The sequence below is a fragment of the Phycodurus eques genome, chromosome 16, assembly GCF_024500275.1.
Source record: "Phycodurus eques isolate BA_2022a chromosome 16, UOR_Pequ_1.1, whole genome shotgun sequence".
In the NCBI taxonomy this organism is placed as follows: Eukaryota; Metazoa; Chordata; class Actinopteri; order Syngnathiformes; family Syngnathidae; genus Phycodurus; species Phycodurus eques.
The window spans coordinates 23,485,355-23,501,661 of record NC_084540.1 but is presented as its reverse complement, the minus strand read 5'-3'; the positions used below and the strand labels follow the sequence as shown (position 1 = coordinate 23,501,661).

General features: G+C 47.0%; 2 protein-coding genes across 6 annotated transcripts; one reads left to right on the top strand and one right to left on the bottom strand.

The window, feature by feature from the left end:
- Positions 1–1,561: 1,561 nt before the first annotated feature.
- sgf29 (SAGA complex associated factor 29) lies at positions 1,562–7,415 on the bottom strand. 4 transcript variants are annotated; one of them, XM_061700138.1, is made up of 10 exons: positions 5,957–7,415; positions 4,916–4,994; positions 4,767–4,842; positions 4,605–4,677; positions 4,319–4,383; positions 4,124–4,253; positions 3,298–3,444; positions 2,480–2,515; positions 2,234–2,396; positions 1,562–1,884 (listed from the first exon to the last, which is right to left on the bottom strand). In XM_061700138.1, the coding sequence occupies exons 1-10, from the start codon at positions 6,028–6,030 to the stop codon at positions 1,768–1,770; spliced, it is 960 nt and encodes a 319-aa protein (XP_061556122.1). In that variant the 5' UTR covers positions 6,031–7,415; the 3' UTR covers positions 1,562–1,767. The 4 variants fall into 4 exon arrangements, with proteins under 4 accessions (XP_061556122.1, XP_061556125.1, XP_061556123.1 ...); XM_061700141.1 differs by having other exon boundaries at positions 5,095–6,050; XM_061700139.1 differs by having other exon boundaries at positions 5,881–6,050.
- A 1,901-nt stretch (positions 7,416–9,316) lies between these two features.
- nupr1b (nuclear protein 1b) lies at positions 9,317–16,157 on the top strand. 2 transcript variants are annotated; one of them, XM_061700156.1, is made up of 3 exons: positions 9,317–9,466; positions 9,584–9,714; positions 15,915–16,157. In XM_061700156.1, exons 1-2 carry the CDS (start codon positions 9,370–9,372, stop codon positions 9,703–9,705), a joined length of 219 nt encoding a protein of 72 aa, XP_061556140.1. In that variant the 5' UTR covers positions 9,317–9,369; the 3' UTR covers positions 9,706–9,714; positions 15,915–16,157. The 2 variants fall into 2 exon arrangements, with proteins under 2 accessions (XP_061556140.1, XP_061556139.1); XM_061700155.1 differs by lacking the exon at positions 15,915–16,157 and adding an exon at positions 10,442–10,802.
- The last annotated feature ends 150 nt before the right edge of the window (positions 16,158–16,307 follow it).

Sequence of the window (16,307 nt, the reverse complement as noted above, 5' to 3'; positions counted from 1 at the left end):
CTCCTTGAAGTCTCGGCGCCCTTTGCACAATGGTCATTGCGCCGGACTATTGCAATATGAGTCGTTCGAACTGCTCTAAGTGCTAGAGGACTCTGCATCTTTTTGCACAATTGTTTTTTGTCAATGTCTTTATGTCCCCAAAGTGTTGTGTAAATTGACCGTCTGTTGTACTAGAGCGGCTCCAACTACCGGAGACAAATTCCTTGTGTGTTTTGGACATACTTGGCAAATAAAGATGATTCTGATATACCTGAATGCTTAATGGATTTAATAGGTGTAATGAGTGTGGGTGGGGCCTAAGGAGGTCAAAACCCTGTACAAAGCTTTGTGTGTGTAATTATGAGGCAACTTCTTTTCTTTCGCCAAAAAAGAGATTTAACTCACTCTGAAAGGTCAAAATGATCAAAAGGCTCTCAGAGGGATGCAGCACTCTTGAAGTACCTCAGATATTGGGGCCAGATCACAGAACCGAACAGGGTCCCAAGAAACGTGATGAGAGAAAAAGATGCAAATGAACTGCCAAGGATTTGAGAAGAATCAAGCGTGGAGCTACCCGGAAGCCATTATCTTCGAGTTCTGTCATGTTTCAGAACGGCAACCTACCTGGAATACATCCAAGTACTAGATGTTTAGCGTTCAGAGACATGGCCGAGGCAAGGAAAAAACAAAAAGAACTCCCAATATTTCTGTCAGTTTTCAGAAGACACTTTCTTCGGGCAGCGGTACAGGAAGAAGTCTGCATCTTTCAACAAGACAACGGTTGTTCCGCAGGACAAGGGTCCATCTTGTGCATCCCGATACTCCCCTGCGTGGCTGGCCAGTGAAGCCTTGAAAGACAAAAAACTTCCTCACCTGACCTGAACCCAATTGAGAACTTGGGGGGACTTCTTAAACGGGAGGTATAGAGTCCAGGAAAAGGGAGGCTGTGATTTCTGCTGCACAAAAACTCCACCCACTACAAATCAAGAGACTTACAGAATCAATCCATGGACGGAAGGCTTATCGTTACCGTTATTGAAAAGAAGGGCAGTTAGATTGGTCACTTTATATATATTTATGTTTCTATCAATTACTATTGGAATGTTCTTGAGTTGGTGGTTTAAAATTCTCACTTAAACAAATGAAAATAAAAATGTGAGATGGGAAAACGTGTTTTTCATTGAGTTGCGTAATATTGTGCACACCAATAGTTGCCTAATAATTGTCCACATATTGATATTCTCCTAAATCTAAACCTCACTTTTACTTTCTTAAAACATTCTTGTTAGAGGTGTCTTCACATTTTTGATTAACCTAAAGCACTGTGCTTGGTGATGAATACAAATGATCCTCAATAATGAGACTTGTGTAATCATTCTACACACGGAGTAGTTCGTGAACGAAGAGGGTTACTAAAACTCCCGGAACGGAGAACGCGAGTGGTGGTACGCATGGTGAGCAGACGCTCACGATAGGGTCGGCTCTTCTCAATCACTTTTTTAGAAATAGACGCGGACCCGAGAATTTGTCTGCATGAGTGAAGAGCCCAGGGAGGAAGTACAGTTCGCAGTGGGGAGTGTGAAAGGGAGGAATCTTTAATTACAGTTTTGTTGTTATTTACAGTCTTAGTAGTTTTCGATGTTTTTATATATATATATATATATATATATATATATATATATATATAAAAGCTTCCTTCGGTAGGATCCAGTTCCTTCGTTGGCCACTAGCTGCTTGAGGCCCACAGGATCTGCGAGGTGGCGTTGGGCCAAACGTGACGATCGGTTTTCACTTCTTCTTGTTCTCCTTACAGGCGACCACGTAGCGCTGAGCCACGTTGAGAGGCGGCGAGTATCCGTCGGCGTACGACGTGTCCTCAAACAGCACCGAGTAGTCGTCCTGCGGCTGCGCAATCGACAACAAACGCGCAACAATCACAAAGCCGTCGCAACATCGCTTTGCGTCATCATTTGCCGTCTTTCGCTTCCTCTTCGATTTCCACTATCGCTGCTGGCCAGAGACTCCGTCGACGAAGAAAGATTGCGTTAGCTTCTTAAAGTGCCCAAAAACACACGCTGTGCGACACATACAGTACACTCTAGTGTGAGGAGTATGCAGTATTAGGCCTGCAAGATAAGGCCTGAAACCCAAATTGTATACACAATAGGCTGATCCTGGAAAAGCCAAAAGCCAAAATCCCCCAATATCTTTGTGTGAGTAGCGTATGCGCGTGTGCGGCGGCTTGCGCACTGACCCTGTGCGGCGGGGCGTGGATGAGGGCGCGGTAGAAGCAGGTGGTCTGCGGGTAGAGCGCGAGCACCAGCTGGTCCTTGCCGAAGAGCGCTTCGGGGTCAGTCTCGGGGTTGGCCTTCCACTGCGGCAGCGGGATGATGCGCCGGCGGCTCAGCGTGTGGCGCCTGAAGCAGCGCGTGCGCACACAGGAAGCGACGTCAGCTCCCGGCCTGGCCCGCAACGGACTTCCTGCCTTCGACATACTCACTCTTTGCCCTCTTCGTCGATGTCGTCCACTTCGTACCTGAGAGGTCATGGGTGCAAACTGGGTTCCTGTATTTTGATTTTGTATTGCAGTATAATTATACGGGTAAATAGGAAGAAATAAAGTGTTTCTGTGGGGATCTCAATGGTGCTACTTCTGCTCTCAGCGCATTGAAGGGCCCACAACAGGACTCTTCTGTTTGTCCAGCTGCCGTCCAACCTATGCCCTGAGACTGAAATCACCTGGAGAAATGTGTGTGTGTGTGTTTGTGTGTGTGTGTGTGTGTGTGTGTGTGTGTGTGTGTGTGTGTGTGTGTATATATATATATATATATATATATATATATATATATATATATATATATATATATATATATATATATATATATATATATATATATATATATATATATATATATATATATATATATATATATATATATATATATATATATATATATATAGTCACAGACGTGCTACCTTTGCCTCAATTTGAGCCAGGGGGAAAAAATGAATTCCAATTTTGACACAGCAGCTGAGCTTTTAAACATTTTTAAAGTTAGAAAATGTCAATGATTCTCTTTTAGGCTTCCTTAAAATCTAAAAATTGCTTCACAGATGAAAGATTTTTGTGGACGTGTAAGAAGCAGCACACATTTAGTTTTTTTTTTTTTTTTAGGTGCTGCCGAGTCTGAACACAAAATGAAAATCCACTTTTTCAGGGGACATTTTCGGAACTATCTGGGAGGTCCACGACTTGAAGTGGCCGATTCAAGCAGACCGAATCCAGTTGTTGGCGAAGAGCGGCGGCTTTGCGTTTACTTGTTGGCGGCGTGGTTGTAGCTGACGACTTCGGCCAGGATCCACTGCTCGTCCCCGTCCACCGCCTTGACCCGGGCCGCCACCTTGTCGCCCTGCTTGGCCACGTAGTCGCCGCTGGCGGGCGTGGCCCCGCACAGAGGGGGCGGGCTGCAAAGACGCACGCCTCTTTCACATCCCTCTCTCGTATGTTGTAAAAATCATTTGTGGGGCTACTTATCCAAGCCACCTTCATCATTTGCTCAACTTCACTTGACAATTTTTACATTTACACTCAATGTTTGACAAATCAAATTTGATAAACCTCAATGCACTTTTTTTTACGTTCATCATATACCTAGACTACATGGTTTGGACTTGTTTGCATATGTGCATCTGCAAATTCATACGATGATATTGGTTTCATAAACCCCACGGGGGGTTATTTGATCTCACCTGCACAATCTTTTACAATTTTAGCTGTGCTATTGTTGTTTAAATATACAGTACCGTGTGTAATTGTCATTTGTTTAATGTGTCATTTTTACAGTAAAGCTCAAGTGGGAGCGACAAATAAACTTGAAGCAAGCACACTTTGCCCCTTATTTGGAGACCTTTGCGAGCCACATTGAGAAGAGGAAAACTTGGAAAAAGCCTTGTTTATAACATTTACAATATTTTTATACATACCGTAGAAATGCGTTTAAAGCATGTGAGAGTGGCATAACTATAAAAATGTTTTTGTGGTCTCTATACAGCAGATTTTGAGTGGTACGTATCGCCTGTAATAATCACGGCTTTACGGTATGCCGCAAATGTATATGGCGGAAACAAAGGGGCGGGGCAGTACCTCTCGCCGGGCTTGCCGATCCACAGCGGCAGCGTCATGGCCGACTGCTGGAGGAGCGTCATGAGGACGCCGCGCCGCATGGTCTTCCTGGGGGGGTCGCTGTCGCTATACACTCCCGCCATCTTGGCGGCTGCAACAGACAAAAGTGCCGTGAGGAGACGGGAGGGGCGGGGCCGGACGTAGCCGCGTACGCACCGATCCTTCGCTCCTCCAACAACGACTTGATCTCCGCAATTTTGTCCAGAGCGCGGCGAAGGATCCTGAACACCGGACAAACGTCGGCGGTTACCATGGCAACACCGGTCATCTACTATTACAACTCTAGTAGTCATCTGTTACCATGGCAACACCTGACACACGGTCAGCTGTTACCGCGACGACACACCGTCAATCGCCGCCATAAAACGTTCCGCCGTGTCGAGTGTTACCTTGACAACACAGGACACGTCACAGGCCGCCGCGACAACAGGCGTCGACTCACCCGCACTCGGCCTCCGCGTCCGCCTTGGCGGTGATGTAAAGCCCTCTCAGCTTGGTGCGGTAGTACGGCGACGCTGCGGACGGCGAGCGCGCGCTGGCGTCAATCACGACGAAAGCAATCGATCGATCGATCGAACTCACGGAGAGGAAAATGGAAACTGACTTTTGTTTTCCGTCTGCATCCTCTCGTGGGTTTTGTGGATGTTGAGCAGGTTGTGTTCGCTACGGGACCGCTCCTCCTGAAACCCGCGCACACGCATTGGGTCACGTGACCTCCTGATACGCACGCACGATGACATCATGTCAGCTGACCTGCGTGTGTTTGATGACCTGATGGAGTTCAGTCAGCAGCTCGGCGATCTTGGTGTCAGCCGACATCTTCCGAAGTCGACTGAAAACAATTCCTCGGAATGTAACGTCATCATCACTCTCACACGTTATAGTCAATACATACAGTCCAAGAATCAATCACAATATTCATATCCACGCACGCCTCGATTTCCAATCGAGCTCGTCGACACCGTCGGGCATCAGCCGGCGACGGGGCACGCCCAGGATTGGTCAGCGGGCAATGTCAGCAGGGCACGGCTTGACGAACAAATGGGACTCGGACATTCGCACACAAAAGGATTTGACGGAGCTCACCCCATTTGGAATGCGCGAGGAACAAGCCACAAATTCTAAAAGTCGAAACCGCACACAGGAAGGCTGCAGTTCAGATTTGAACCCACAACCTCACAATTGTCAGAAAGATGTGCTTTTTACATAATAGAAGAATCCCTCATGTTATAATAAAATGTATAATACTAATAACATGAATATAATACAGTGATAATGTCGAGTGAATGGAGTAGCCTGTAGAATAGGTCATTTAAGGGAAAATAAAAAATAAAGTCAACTTTTGTGAAGCAGCAGAACTTCTCCATAAAATTCTTGACTTGTTTTAATTGCAAAAAAACAGACCAAACTGATTTAAAAAAAAAAAATGCTTCAATTATTTTAAAAAGGGACAGCACACGTGGGTGCCAACAGTCCAGTGGATATATTAATAATACCAATCACAACAATAATAAACGCTGGAAATGACGAACGTTGCCTCACAGCCAGCAAGGCGCTTCATCGATTTAGCGGCGCGGATCTTATGCTAGGCTAGTGTTAGCCACGAGAATTGCGCCGCTAAATAGCGCGACAGAAAACCCGTCAATGTGCACGCATTAAATTAATTTACATCAACAGTCAACAATTCCATTCTCACGAAGGCATTACAAGCGACGTACTGACACAAATGAATCTTCCAAATATCTTTGTCCACTTGCTAGCGCGTTAGCTTGGTCTTCCGCTACTTCCGGTTACCTCTTCTTCGTCGTCTCCTGTTTCCTGCTGTCGGAAGTTCGGAACTGCTGCGTGCGGGGCGGAAACAGCGCCATCTGCTGGACGCCAACACACAACAAAACCGACTCGGAGAGCGGCCGCGTTTGCCTCGCGCGCGGTTTTGACACGCTGGGCTCCAATTTGGTCCCCTACTCCTCCCACATTCCAAAAACGGGTTAGCGTGTTAGCTGCACTGAAGACAAACGAACTGCCAATGAGAGCGGGAGGCTGCCGCTCCATTGGCACCAAATCCATCTCCAGATTTGGGAATTGCATTCATTGCGTGCGCGCGTTGCTGTGTCTCAAACATGTCAAAGTAGGATTGCGAAAGTTGTTGTTTTTTTCCAAAGGGTTTTATCTGCTGTTATCTCGTGTGACCTGCCGCTGTGACCCACAAACATTGAGCGCACACACACGCAAACGTGCACAGTTGAGTTCGCGTTCAAAAGAACAAATGTGCTGTGTTGCATCTTTAGATCGCTTGTCAGTGACCTTGCCCTGTTTTTTTTCCCCGCTGATGCATTCCAGTTGGCTGTCTGAGGGCCAGCGTGACCAAAAAAACGCTGAATGAGGTCACGCACGTTTATAACAAGCGTCAAACACGTGCGCAAACGGCACATGGAAACCAAAAAATGTAAGTAGGTTGGCTCAATGCAGCAATTCTCACAGAGGACTCACGAACATATACTCGCGTTAGTCCAAACCAAATCCATTATAAAACATGAAATTCATGCATGTCTGATTATGTTGCGAGTGGCAAAATTGTACACGTGGACTTGAGCGCTTCCTGTCAACTGAACGTGTACTTCGTGTACTCAGTGTAGACCGGCTGCACAAATACGCGTGTATCGAGCGTGTGTGACGTCAGCTTGCGTTTGCAGCTCAAATCGAATGAAGCGGTTGAAAAAGGCCCACAAAAACTCTTTTCACTCGGCACACGGAGAAAGAAGGGTCCGTGTGTGTGTGTGTATATATAGGAGTGTGTGTGTGTGTGTGTGTGTGTGAGTCTATACAAATAACGTGTAGCATATATTTCATGTGTGTAAAATTTGACTGATTGTCAATTGTGACATTTCAATTCCAGCTGTGAGAACTTCAACTTCTGCTTACGTTTTGTTTGCTGAATTATCGGCCATTTCTCCTTCGTGTACGAACAGCTGACTGGATGTAAACACCCAACCGGTTGAAATTGACGCAGTTCAATGCGACATTGTTCTCAGAAATAAAATCATAAAACAAACAATTCAAGTGACAAAAGAAATCATGGAATTAACCTCTGAACAAAAAAGTGTTCTCAACTTTTGACCTTAGATACAACAGCTGAACACACTCGTGGCAATCTTTGTACAACCCCAATTCCAACGAGGTTGGGACGTTGCGTTAAACATCAATAAAAACAGAATCCAATGATTTGCAAATCATGTTCAACCTATATGGAATCCAATACACTACAAAGACAAGACATTTCATGTTCAAACTGATCAACTTGATTGTTTCTAGCAAATAATCATGAACTTCGAATTTGATGGCTGCAACAGGTTCCACAAAAGCTGGCACAGGTGGCAGAAAAGAGTGAGAAAGTTGAGGAACGCTCATCAAACACGTGTTTGGAACATCCCGCAGGTGAACAGGCGAATCGGGAACAGGTGGGGGCCGTGAGCGGGTAGAAAAGCAGCTTCCCTGAATCGCTCAGTCATTCACAAGCAAAGATGGGGCGAGGTTCACCTCTTTGTGAACAAGTGCGTGAGAAAACAGTCCAACAGTTTAAGCACAATGTTCCTCAACGTACAATTGCAAGGAATTTCATCATCTACGGTCCATAATATCATCCAAAGTTTCAGAGAATCCTTTGGATGTAAGCGGCGAGGCCGAAAACCGACATCGAATGCCCGTGACCTTCCATCCCTCGGGCGGCACTGCGTCAAAAACCGACATCGATGTGTACAGGGTATCACGGCGTGGGCTCAGGAACACTTCAGAAAACCAATGTCAGTAAATACAGTTGGGCGCTACATCCGTAAATGCAACTTGAAACTCCACAATGTAAAGCAAAAGCCATTTATCAACAACACCCAGAAACGCCGCCGGCTTCTCCGGGCCCGAGCTCATCTAAGATGGACCGACGCAAAGTGGGAAAGTGTTCCGTGGTCCGACGAGTCCACATTTCAGATTGTTTTTGGAAATTGTGGACGTCGTGTCCTCCGGGCCAAAGAGGAAAAGAACCATCCGGACTGTTATGGACGCAAAGTTCAAAAGCCAGCATCTGTGATGGTATGGGGCTGTGTTAGTGCCAATGGCATGGGTCACTTACACGTCTGTGAAGGCACCATTAATGCTGAAAGGTAAATACAGGTTTTGGAGAAACACATGCTGCCATCCAAGCAGCGTCTTTTTCAGGGACGCCCCTGCTTATTTCAGCAAGACAATGCCAAACCACATTCATACAACGGCGTGGCTTCGTCGTAAAAAAGTACGGGTACTAGACCGGCCTGCCTGCGGTCCAGACCCGTCTCCCATTGAAAACGCGTGGCGCACTATGAAGCGTCAAATACGACCACGGAGACCCCGGACTGTTGAACGGCTGAAGCTGTACATGGAGCAAGAATGGGAAAGAATTCCACCGACAAAGCTTCAACAATGAGCGTCCTCAGTTCCCAAACGTCGATTGAATGTTGTTCAAAGAAAAGGTGACGTAACGCAGTGGTAAACAGGACCCGGTCCCAGCTCTTTTGGAACGTGTTGCAGCCATCAAATTCCAAGTGAATGATTATTTGCTCAAAACAATCAAGTTGATCAGTTTGAACATGAAATATCTTGTCTTTGTAGTGTCTTCAATGAAATATAGGTTGAAGATGATTTGCAAATCATTGGATTCTGTTTTTATTGATGCTTAACGCAACGTCCCAACTTCAACGGAATCGCGGTTATACAACGGAAATGACATTTCCTTCAGAAAATTCTTCCCAACTTTCTTTGCTTTGGTTCAGTTCGTCGCGAATGCTCGATGGGCTTCAAGTCTGGAGACTTTTTATATGGCGCCTGATTTTGCTGTTTTGGCAAAAAATGTCTTAACTGTTCGGTTTTCGTGGTCGTTTGTACAAATTCCAAACTATTCGTTGGACTCGAACGGCTTGACCTTCAATTAAACAAATACGACTTCTCAAACTACACACAGACATGAGAATGCATGAATAAAAGTTTGTTTTGGTCTACGTCGTTGCTGTACGCGTGACTCCAGAGTCCCGACTCGCAGATGATGCAACGGCGGGAGGAGCCGGAAACTTTCCACAAAAACAGCCCGAGCGGGGCGGGGGAGGGGAGGGCAGACGGCCCATAAAAGCGCAGGCCGGCCCCACGCGCGGGCAGCCACGCGGCCACACGGACACGTCGGCGCCATGAGTCACGTGGACGTCAACAAGTTGAAGCCCAGCAACTTCGAGGCGCAGTACTACGACCGGTACGACTTCTACAACCTCAGCGACAAGTACACAGGTGGGTCGCGTCGTCGTGGTCGTCGCGTTTGGCTGCCAACCGGACCGGGGCGCGCGTCGGCTGACCGATGTGCTTGTCCTTGTCCTTGTCGTGTTGCCGCGGCGACGACGTCAACAGAGGGGGCGTCGCGCAAGGGCCGCACCAAGAAGGAGGCCAGCGACAACACCAACCGGCCCAACCCCACCGGACACGAGCGCAAGGCCGCCGAGAAACTGCAGAAGAACAAAAGCAAAGCCTGAACGCAAAAGGTCAACTTGCTCACCTCGTTTTGCTTTTCCAGCTTCCTCCTCTCGACTCACAAGTTGTCCTTGCGTGTTGCCAGCCAAAATCGCAATTGGGGGAAAAAAAGGGAGGGCGGCGAGAGCCGCGGTCGGCGGACGCACACAAAGAAAACCAAAACACACGCGTCGACCGCAGCTCACGCGCACTTCCGAATGGCCGTGCCTTTAAGGGGCGCGGCCTTTACATACAAATAGAGTTTTACACAAAATGACACTTTCTTGTGCTTTTATACAATAAAGCGCTCTTAAAAAAAACACCTAACAAACTTGTCTACAATGGGATACACTAATGGCAGTTCAATTCCTCTCAATGAAAAATGAGGGACGGGCGAGTGCCAGTAGCAGGCGTCGCCATATTTCACGCTCTCGCCTAAAACAACCGGGACGGCGTCGGCGAATGGTCGTGTGCGTCGGAAAGAAGGACAGACAGACCGAAAGAAAAAAGAGGGGAAGGTTTTTGCTCACAATTATCGGTCGTCGTCTTCATTGAAATGTGACGTACGAAAAGTACGAGCGGTATCAGTACTCGATATCGGTGAGTACTCGTAGTGGCGTCGAAACTACAGAAAATACCTATAGGAACGAATGATTCGATCTACAGCCAAGTAAAGTGAGTTATGAGCTTGCGCAGTGGAGGACTTCAGCTCGTAAGTCAAGTCAAGGCTGGACTCGTTGAAGGCGTTTTGTGCCGCAGGACCTCTCTGACGGCTCGACCGGACCCGACCAGCGACGACGTCGGCCGCGTGCGACGACCCCCGACCCCCGACCCCCGCGGCGGCGGCGCGCTGGCGTGACGGGCGTGGTCGAGGCAATGTGCCGACTTGATGTTTTTTGCAATAAAGTTTCCAAAACGCAACAATAAATATGACGTGAGCAACACCGCCCTCTGTTGGCCTGGCCGTCAACTGACTGACGGGCTCTTGAGCCTCATTTATGACGTTCGCCAACTTTTTGTGAACGGCGGAGGAGACCTGGTCGAAGCAACCGGCGACAATGTCTATTTTTAAACACAAGATGTCACCAAAGAGACAATAAAGATGACTATTCAATGTTGAGGCTTTGTTTGCATTTACGTATACCCTATTTCACGTATATCATATCCTATTGCCATAAATACACGATACACGTGAGATACGTGATACGCCAGCCGTCGAGAAAAAACCCGACTACACAGGAAGTCCGTTATTATCTCGCGTTCCAGATTTGGTCACGTGACGTCGCCGAGTTCTGCAGCGACCGCGCCGACCTCCGCCAGAAAAGGGTGGCGCCCTCTTCTGGTCGCCTCCATTCAAACTTGCCGCTGTGAAGGATTTGTCAGCCTTCCGAAGCCTTTTTTATTGTTTTTGATGTTGACACGCGACCTTTTCAAGCGCAACTCAAAGTTCATTCGGGACAAACGTGCGTGTGCATGTGTGCGCGTGTCACTCAGCCAGAGGGCAAGGTTCGCTATGAAAGTGACCTGCAGCTGATGACCTTCGACCCTGCTCCGGATACAACAGCCAGCCCAAATATAAACGCACTTGTGACTTGTCATGTCTCGTACAAAGCCCAATTCCAACCAAGTCCGGATATGAAAAGTTCAATAAAAAGCCAACGTTCTGCTCACGTCACGTCGCTTTAACGATTCGTGTCGCCGGTTCCTCAACGCTTCTTGAGTGTCGTGACGTAACACGGCCGTAAACGTGTTGCAAAATGACGGCAAATTTGCAAAAAGCCTTTCAGTTGATGACTTTGAACATTCAATCTTGCGTATTCCCTTGGATATACGAATATATTTGCAAATCACTGTATTCCGTTTGGCGGCACGGTGGGCGACCGGTTAGCACATCCTCCTCACAGTTCTGAGGTTGCGGGTTGAAATCCGGCCTCGCCTGTGTGGAGTCGGCATGTTCTTTTGGTCTCAAAAACATGCGCGCCAGGTTGATGGAAGACTCTAAATTGCCCGTAGGTGCGAATGTGAGCGCGAATGCTCGTTTGTTTCGATGTGCCCTGCGATGGGCTGGCGACCGGTTCAGGGCGTACCCCGGCGGGGATGAGCGCCGGCACGCTACGGACGTATTCGCCTTTTATTTACGTTTTACCCAACTTGATTGGAATTGCGGTTTGTACGTCAACAGGAAGTCGGAGTGTGCTACAAATGTTGTGTACATTGTGCGCGTGCGTGTGCTGATTTTGTTCGGCGTCCATGTGAACGCTCGAACGAGTGCGTTGTTGTCCATAATGTCCAGCGCCAATGTTTGGCCAACCCAAATTATTCCACTTCTCAGTGCGTGTGCGCGTGCGTGTGTGGGGGGGGAAGAGGACGATGACAAATTTACCAAGACCGTCCTCATTCCTCATGCACTACGGTCACGCACACGCATACCTCCACCGTCCTCGTTGCGTGTGTGTGGAAGAGAAAGCCCTTATTTTCATTGTTTGTTGCAGCCAAATTGGGTAGAACTGCAAAACGGTGTTACGGCGAGGCTGAGTGCAATAATAGGAACAACCGTCATAATCTTGTCATGAACAGTCGGACCGGAGTCCGGAATGTTTAGAGAGAGGGTCGGCGTGATCGTGAGTTCAGCGCAGCGACGGCTTGTGTATCGTGAAGCACAAATGATGCAGACAAGAAGAGGAGGAGGAGGAGAGACTGATGCTACTTGACGGCAACAGCCGCTCTAAAGCCCCCGAGCCCCCCGCACGGGTGTTTGTGGAGGCCACGATAATGGGAAGAGCTTGTTGGCTCCTCACAGGACGGCAAGACGACAGACAGAAGAGCACAAAGGGTTAAGACAAAGAAGGCTTCATAAACACGCGACGCGCGCGCGCTTCTTCGCCACTCAACTGCAAGAAAAGTCACCCAATGAAGAGAAAACGTTACGTCAAGCATGTTTGCATGCGATGTGGGGGCTGCTATGACGTGGCGCAATTCAGCTGCGCTCGCTCCGGAGCGCCCCCTGTGGAGATCGCTCATGGCGCATGCGCGGCAGCGCGCGCCCATCCACACGCGCGCGCCGAGCCGTCCGCCGGGACTCGAACCGTCGCGATATATATATATATATATATATATATATATATATATATATACACACATGACATAATTTTAACTTGTGTGTATGTAAGTGTATATCTATCTATCTATCTATCCATATATCCTATGTCCAAATTTGGTAAATTTCATATTTTTCCACATATCGATAATATTGTTCAGTCCCCACGTATGTGTGTTATTATTACTGGCGCTATATTTATATCAAATCAATATTTCCCATTGCGAAGAACTGAAACGGCATGAATCTGTTCAAGCCTCCCGAAACACGTCATTATTTTGTTACATACTTTTGATGTAGAAAAATAGCGCTGTATTGTATAAAAACCGAATAAAACATACACTTACACGACCGTAAGTGTTTCACTTTGTTCAAGCGGTGACATATCTCGAGCTCGATTGGAACTTCAATTTTGATGCGTGACACAAAGCAAAAATAATTTGAAAAAAACCTTTTTTTTTCAAAACCAACCAAGCGACAGTTCATAATTGTAAAGAGTCCGAAAAGTCCAGTGAATGCTCAGCGGGCCGTACGCGTCCCGCGGGCCGTACCTCGCCCACCCGGCCGAGTCAAACCTTCGATATCGCTTCCCGTCCCGTCCCGTCCCGTCCCGGCGGCGTGCGTCTGGGCGCCCTCCGCCACTGGACCGACTGCCTGAAGAACAAAGGCCGGCAGGTGGAGAGCTGGCACGTCCTGACCAATCGGCCGCCCGACCGCGACGGCGCAACGAGCCACGGGACCGCGACGTTGGGAAACGCGGTAACGGCGATTGAAAAAATGACGGTCGGCGACTCTTCGCCGCACACGGAGCGATCGTGCGATGCGCCGCCGCAACGGAAAAACTCCAACCCTGCGTCGGGTTTTGAGTCTCCGAATACAACATACGGTCCTGTATTGTTTGTTGCCGAACCACAAAAACACGGTGCGATTGTTAAGGAAGAAGCGGATGGCCCCAAAGAGAGGAAAGGGGCGTGGATAAGAGGAGTGTGGATTGTTTACGTAGCCACTCCCGCCACACTTAAGGTGTACGGCCGGGCCCACGGCCCGTGTCCTGCACGCTTCCCCTCCCGTCCAGTCCCGTCCAGTCCCGTCCAGTCCTATCTTGTCCTGTCCTTCCCTCACAGGGTGTCGCACGACTGACCCACGCAAACACTCCATTCTAATGTGTCGTTGTAATCCTTATATAGTGCTTTACTTTCCTCATCTTGTTTGCAGCTAGTGCTTTGCCTTTTGTTGTCTTCTTTCTGTATATTATCGAGTTACCTTTTCACTCTCCTTTGTTTTTTTCTGTCACTCAACTTTAAAAACGACTGAGCAACTGTAATTCTCAATAAATATCCATCGGAATGCAAAGAAACCACCGCGGCAGCTTCAAAACTCCACTGTGACGCAGTAAAACTGTTCCGGCATCAAAGGGATACACGTCTTCCCTCCCGCCGAACATCATCGGCGCAGACGACAAGCGGGAACGGCCGTTTGTTTTGCTGTCGCTGTCGACGCGAGGCAGGGCCATTAGCTCAAATAGTTGAGCACTGGCTAATCATGCGAGATCGATTCCGCATTCTGCATTTGATTTGTTGCCTGGTGATTTACCGTCATTTACCGTCGTGACGAAATGCATCGACTTGGTCATGCAACATGACTCTTCAAAGTCAAAGTTGGCCGTGACATTTCGATCGGCAGAGCTGAAACTTGACCGTTAAAAGTCAAACACAACTGTTGCTGCGCAAACTCGATTCTTGCCTCTGGAACATGAAGGACAACAAAACACATTTTGGTGCTGAGAGACGACTATTAAACGTGAGACATGACATTGAAATGTTCACATTTGAGACACTAAAAATCCTGCCGTCAGTACTATTCGTTCAATATTACAGAAGACATCAACTATATATTCTTATTTATAAGATGCTTAATCTGCTGATCTTCCACATCTTCGTTGTTGTTTTAAGAACGGTGTGTCTTTCAAATGGACTAAAGAAAATGATGAATTCTACTTTTTTTTTTTAAAACTTCAAAGAGCATATTTTGTGTCTTTCTAAAAACTCCCCTAACAAGACGACATCATTCTTGTACACCTTTTCCCCATAGAGATAAATAAATTATAATCAGTATAAATCGTGCTTTTCCGGCCACTTCCGGCCACAAACCAGGCACGTACGCGTGAAACCGGTCACGTGACTTTGCGTACGCAGCCGCAGTAACGATCACAGGTATGAAGCGCTAGATTCGATACGCCCCTTTGAGCTGCGTGCCTACGGCAACGCTAAGCTAGGAGGGTCAAAGTCGTCAGCAAGTTCCGTGTGTGTGTGTGTGTGTGTGTGTGTGTGTGTGTGTGTGTGTGTGTGTGTGTGTGTACGGTAAGAAAACGAAACAGGAAAGATGAAATCGAACCAATAGACCAAAAGGATGACGGCACTTTGTGATGTGCCGTACAATTACTTTCACAGGCATACATTTTTTTTTAGGGATATTTTAAAAAATGTCATGTATTGATAGCACACGCTTTGGCATTGACAAAAAATAAATAAATCTCACGAAAATCGGTTGAAACATGACCAAGTTACGACTAAAATTCAACGTCCATGCATGGCCATTGATGGGAACGTCGACCGCCCCAACATGGCCGACACGTAGCCACGTCAGTTAGCAGGGCAGCTACAGCGCGCTGGCGCATGTCTAGTGTTCCTACTTCCGGTAACGATCCTCACTACTGACCTCATGCCATAGACAAGCACATCTACACTGTTGCAGAGATACGTAAGCGTGTCCGCCACATTGAATGTGTCACACTTGCCCCATAAACAAATGGAGACTGAATTTCACAAAGCAACAACGCAAAATGTGCCAAACATTAAAGCCTCTCATTCACACACTAATATATTTGGGGAAAAGATACGCCAAATACCAAATACAACGACATATGTGACTTTTAATCTGATGATTATCAGTGATCACACCTATATAATGGAATATTATTTCTCATCACAGTAACGATGTTTCACACATTGTTAGATGTAAAATAATTAGGAAAAAAAGACATTGGGTTGCTGTTTACCTACTTAATATTCTAAACAAGTAAGGAGCAAAAAATGACATTTTGTTGTTCTTATGCTTTTCTGTTTCCTCAAATAGGTTGGTGCGTCTGCGTGTGATAAGATTGCTGGAACGATGCTTCATTGAATTTTGTGCCGGCAAGAGGATGATCATTTGTTCATAAATGTTAGTTTACTCCTGAACAATTCTACGCCCTTGCTCCAATTTTTCTAATTTAGGAAGTATAGGTAAACATGTAAAACACCATTCATATTTTGGATTGTTTTCATGACTGTTTACAACTACCACGGTATGTAACACTGTTACTGCGATGACAACCATTTCAATATTTTAGGAGTAAACAATTATAATAATCAGATTAAAAGAGTCATGCGTTGTTTTTTCTCTTTCCCACACATGGTGAAACTGTCTACTGACTTGCATTAGTTGACCAACATATTCGCCACGTTCAACATGGCGGACAAGCCTACG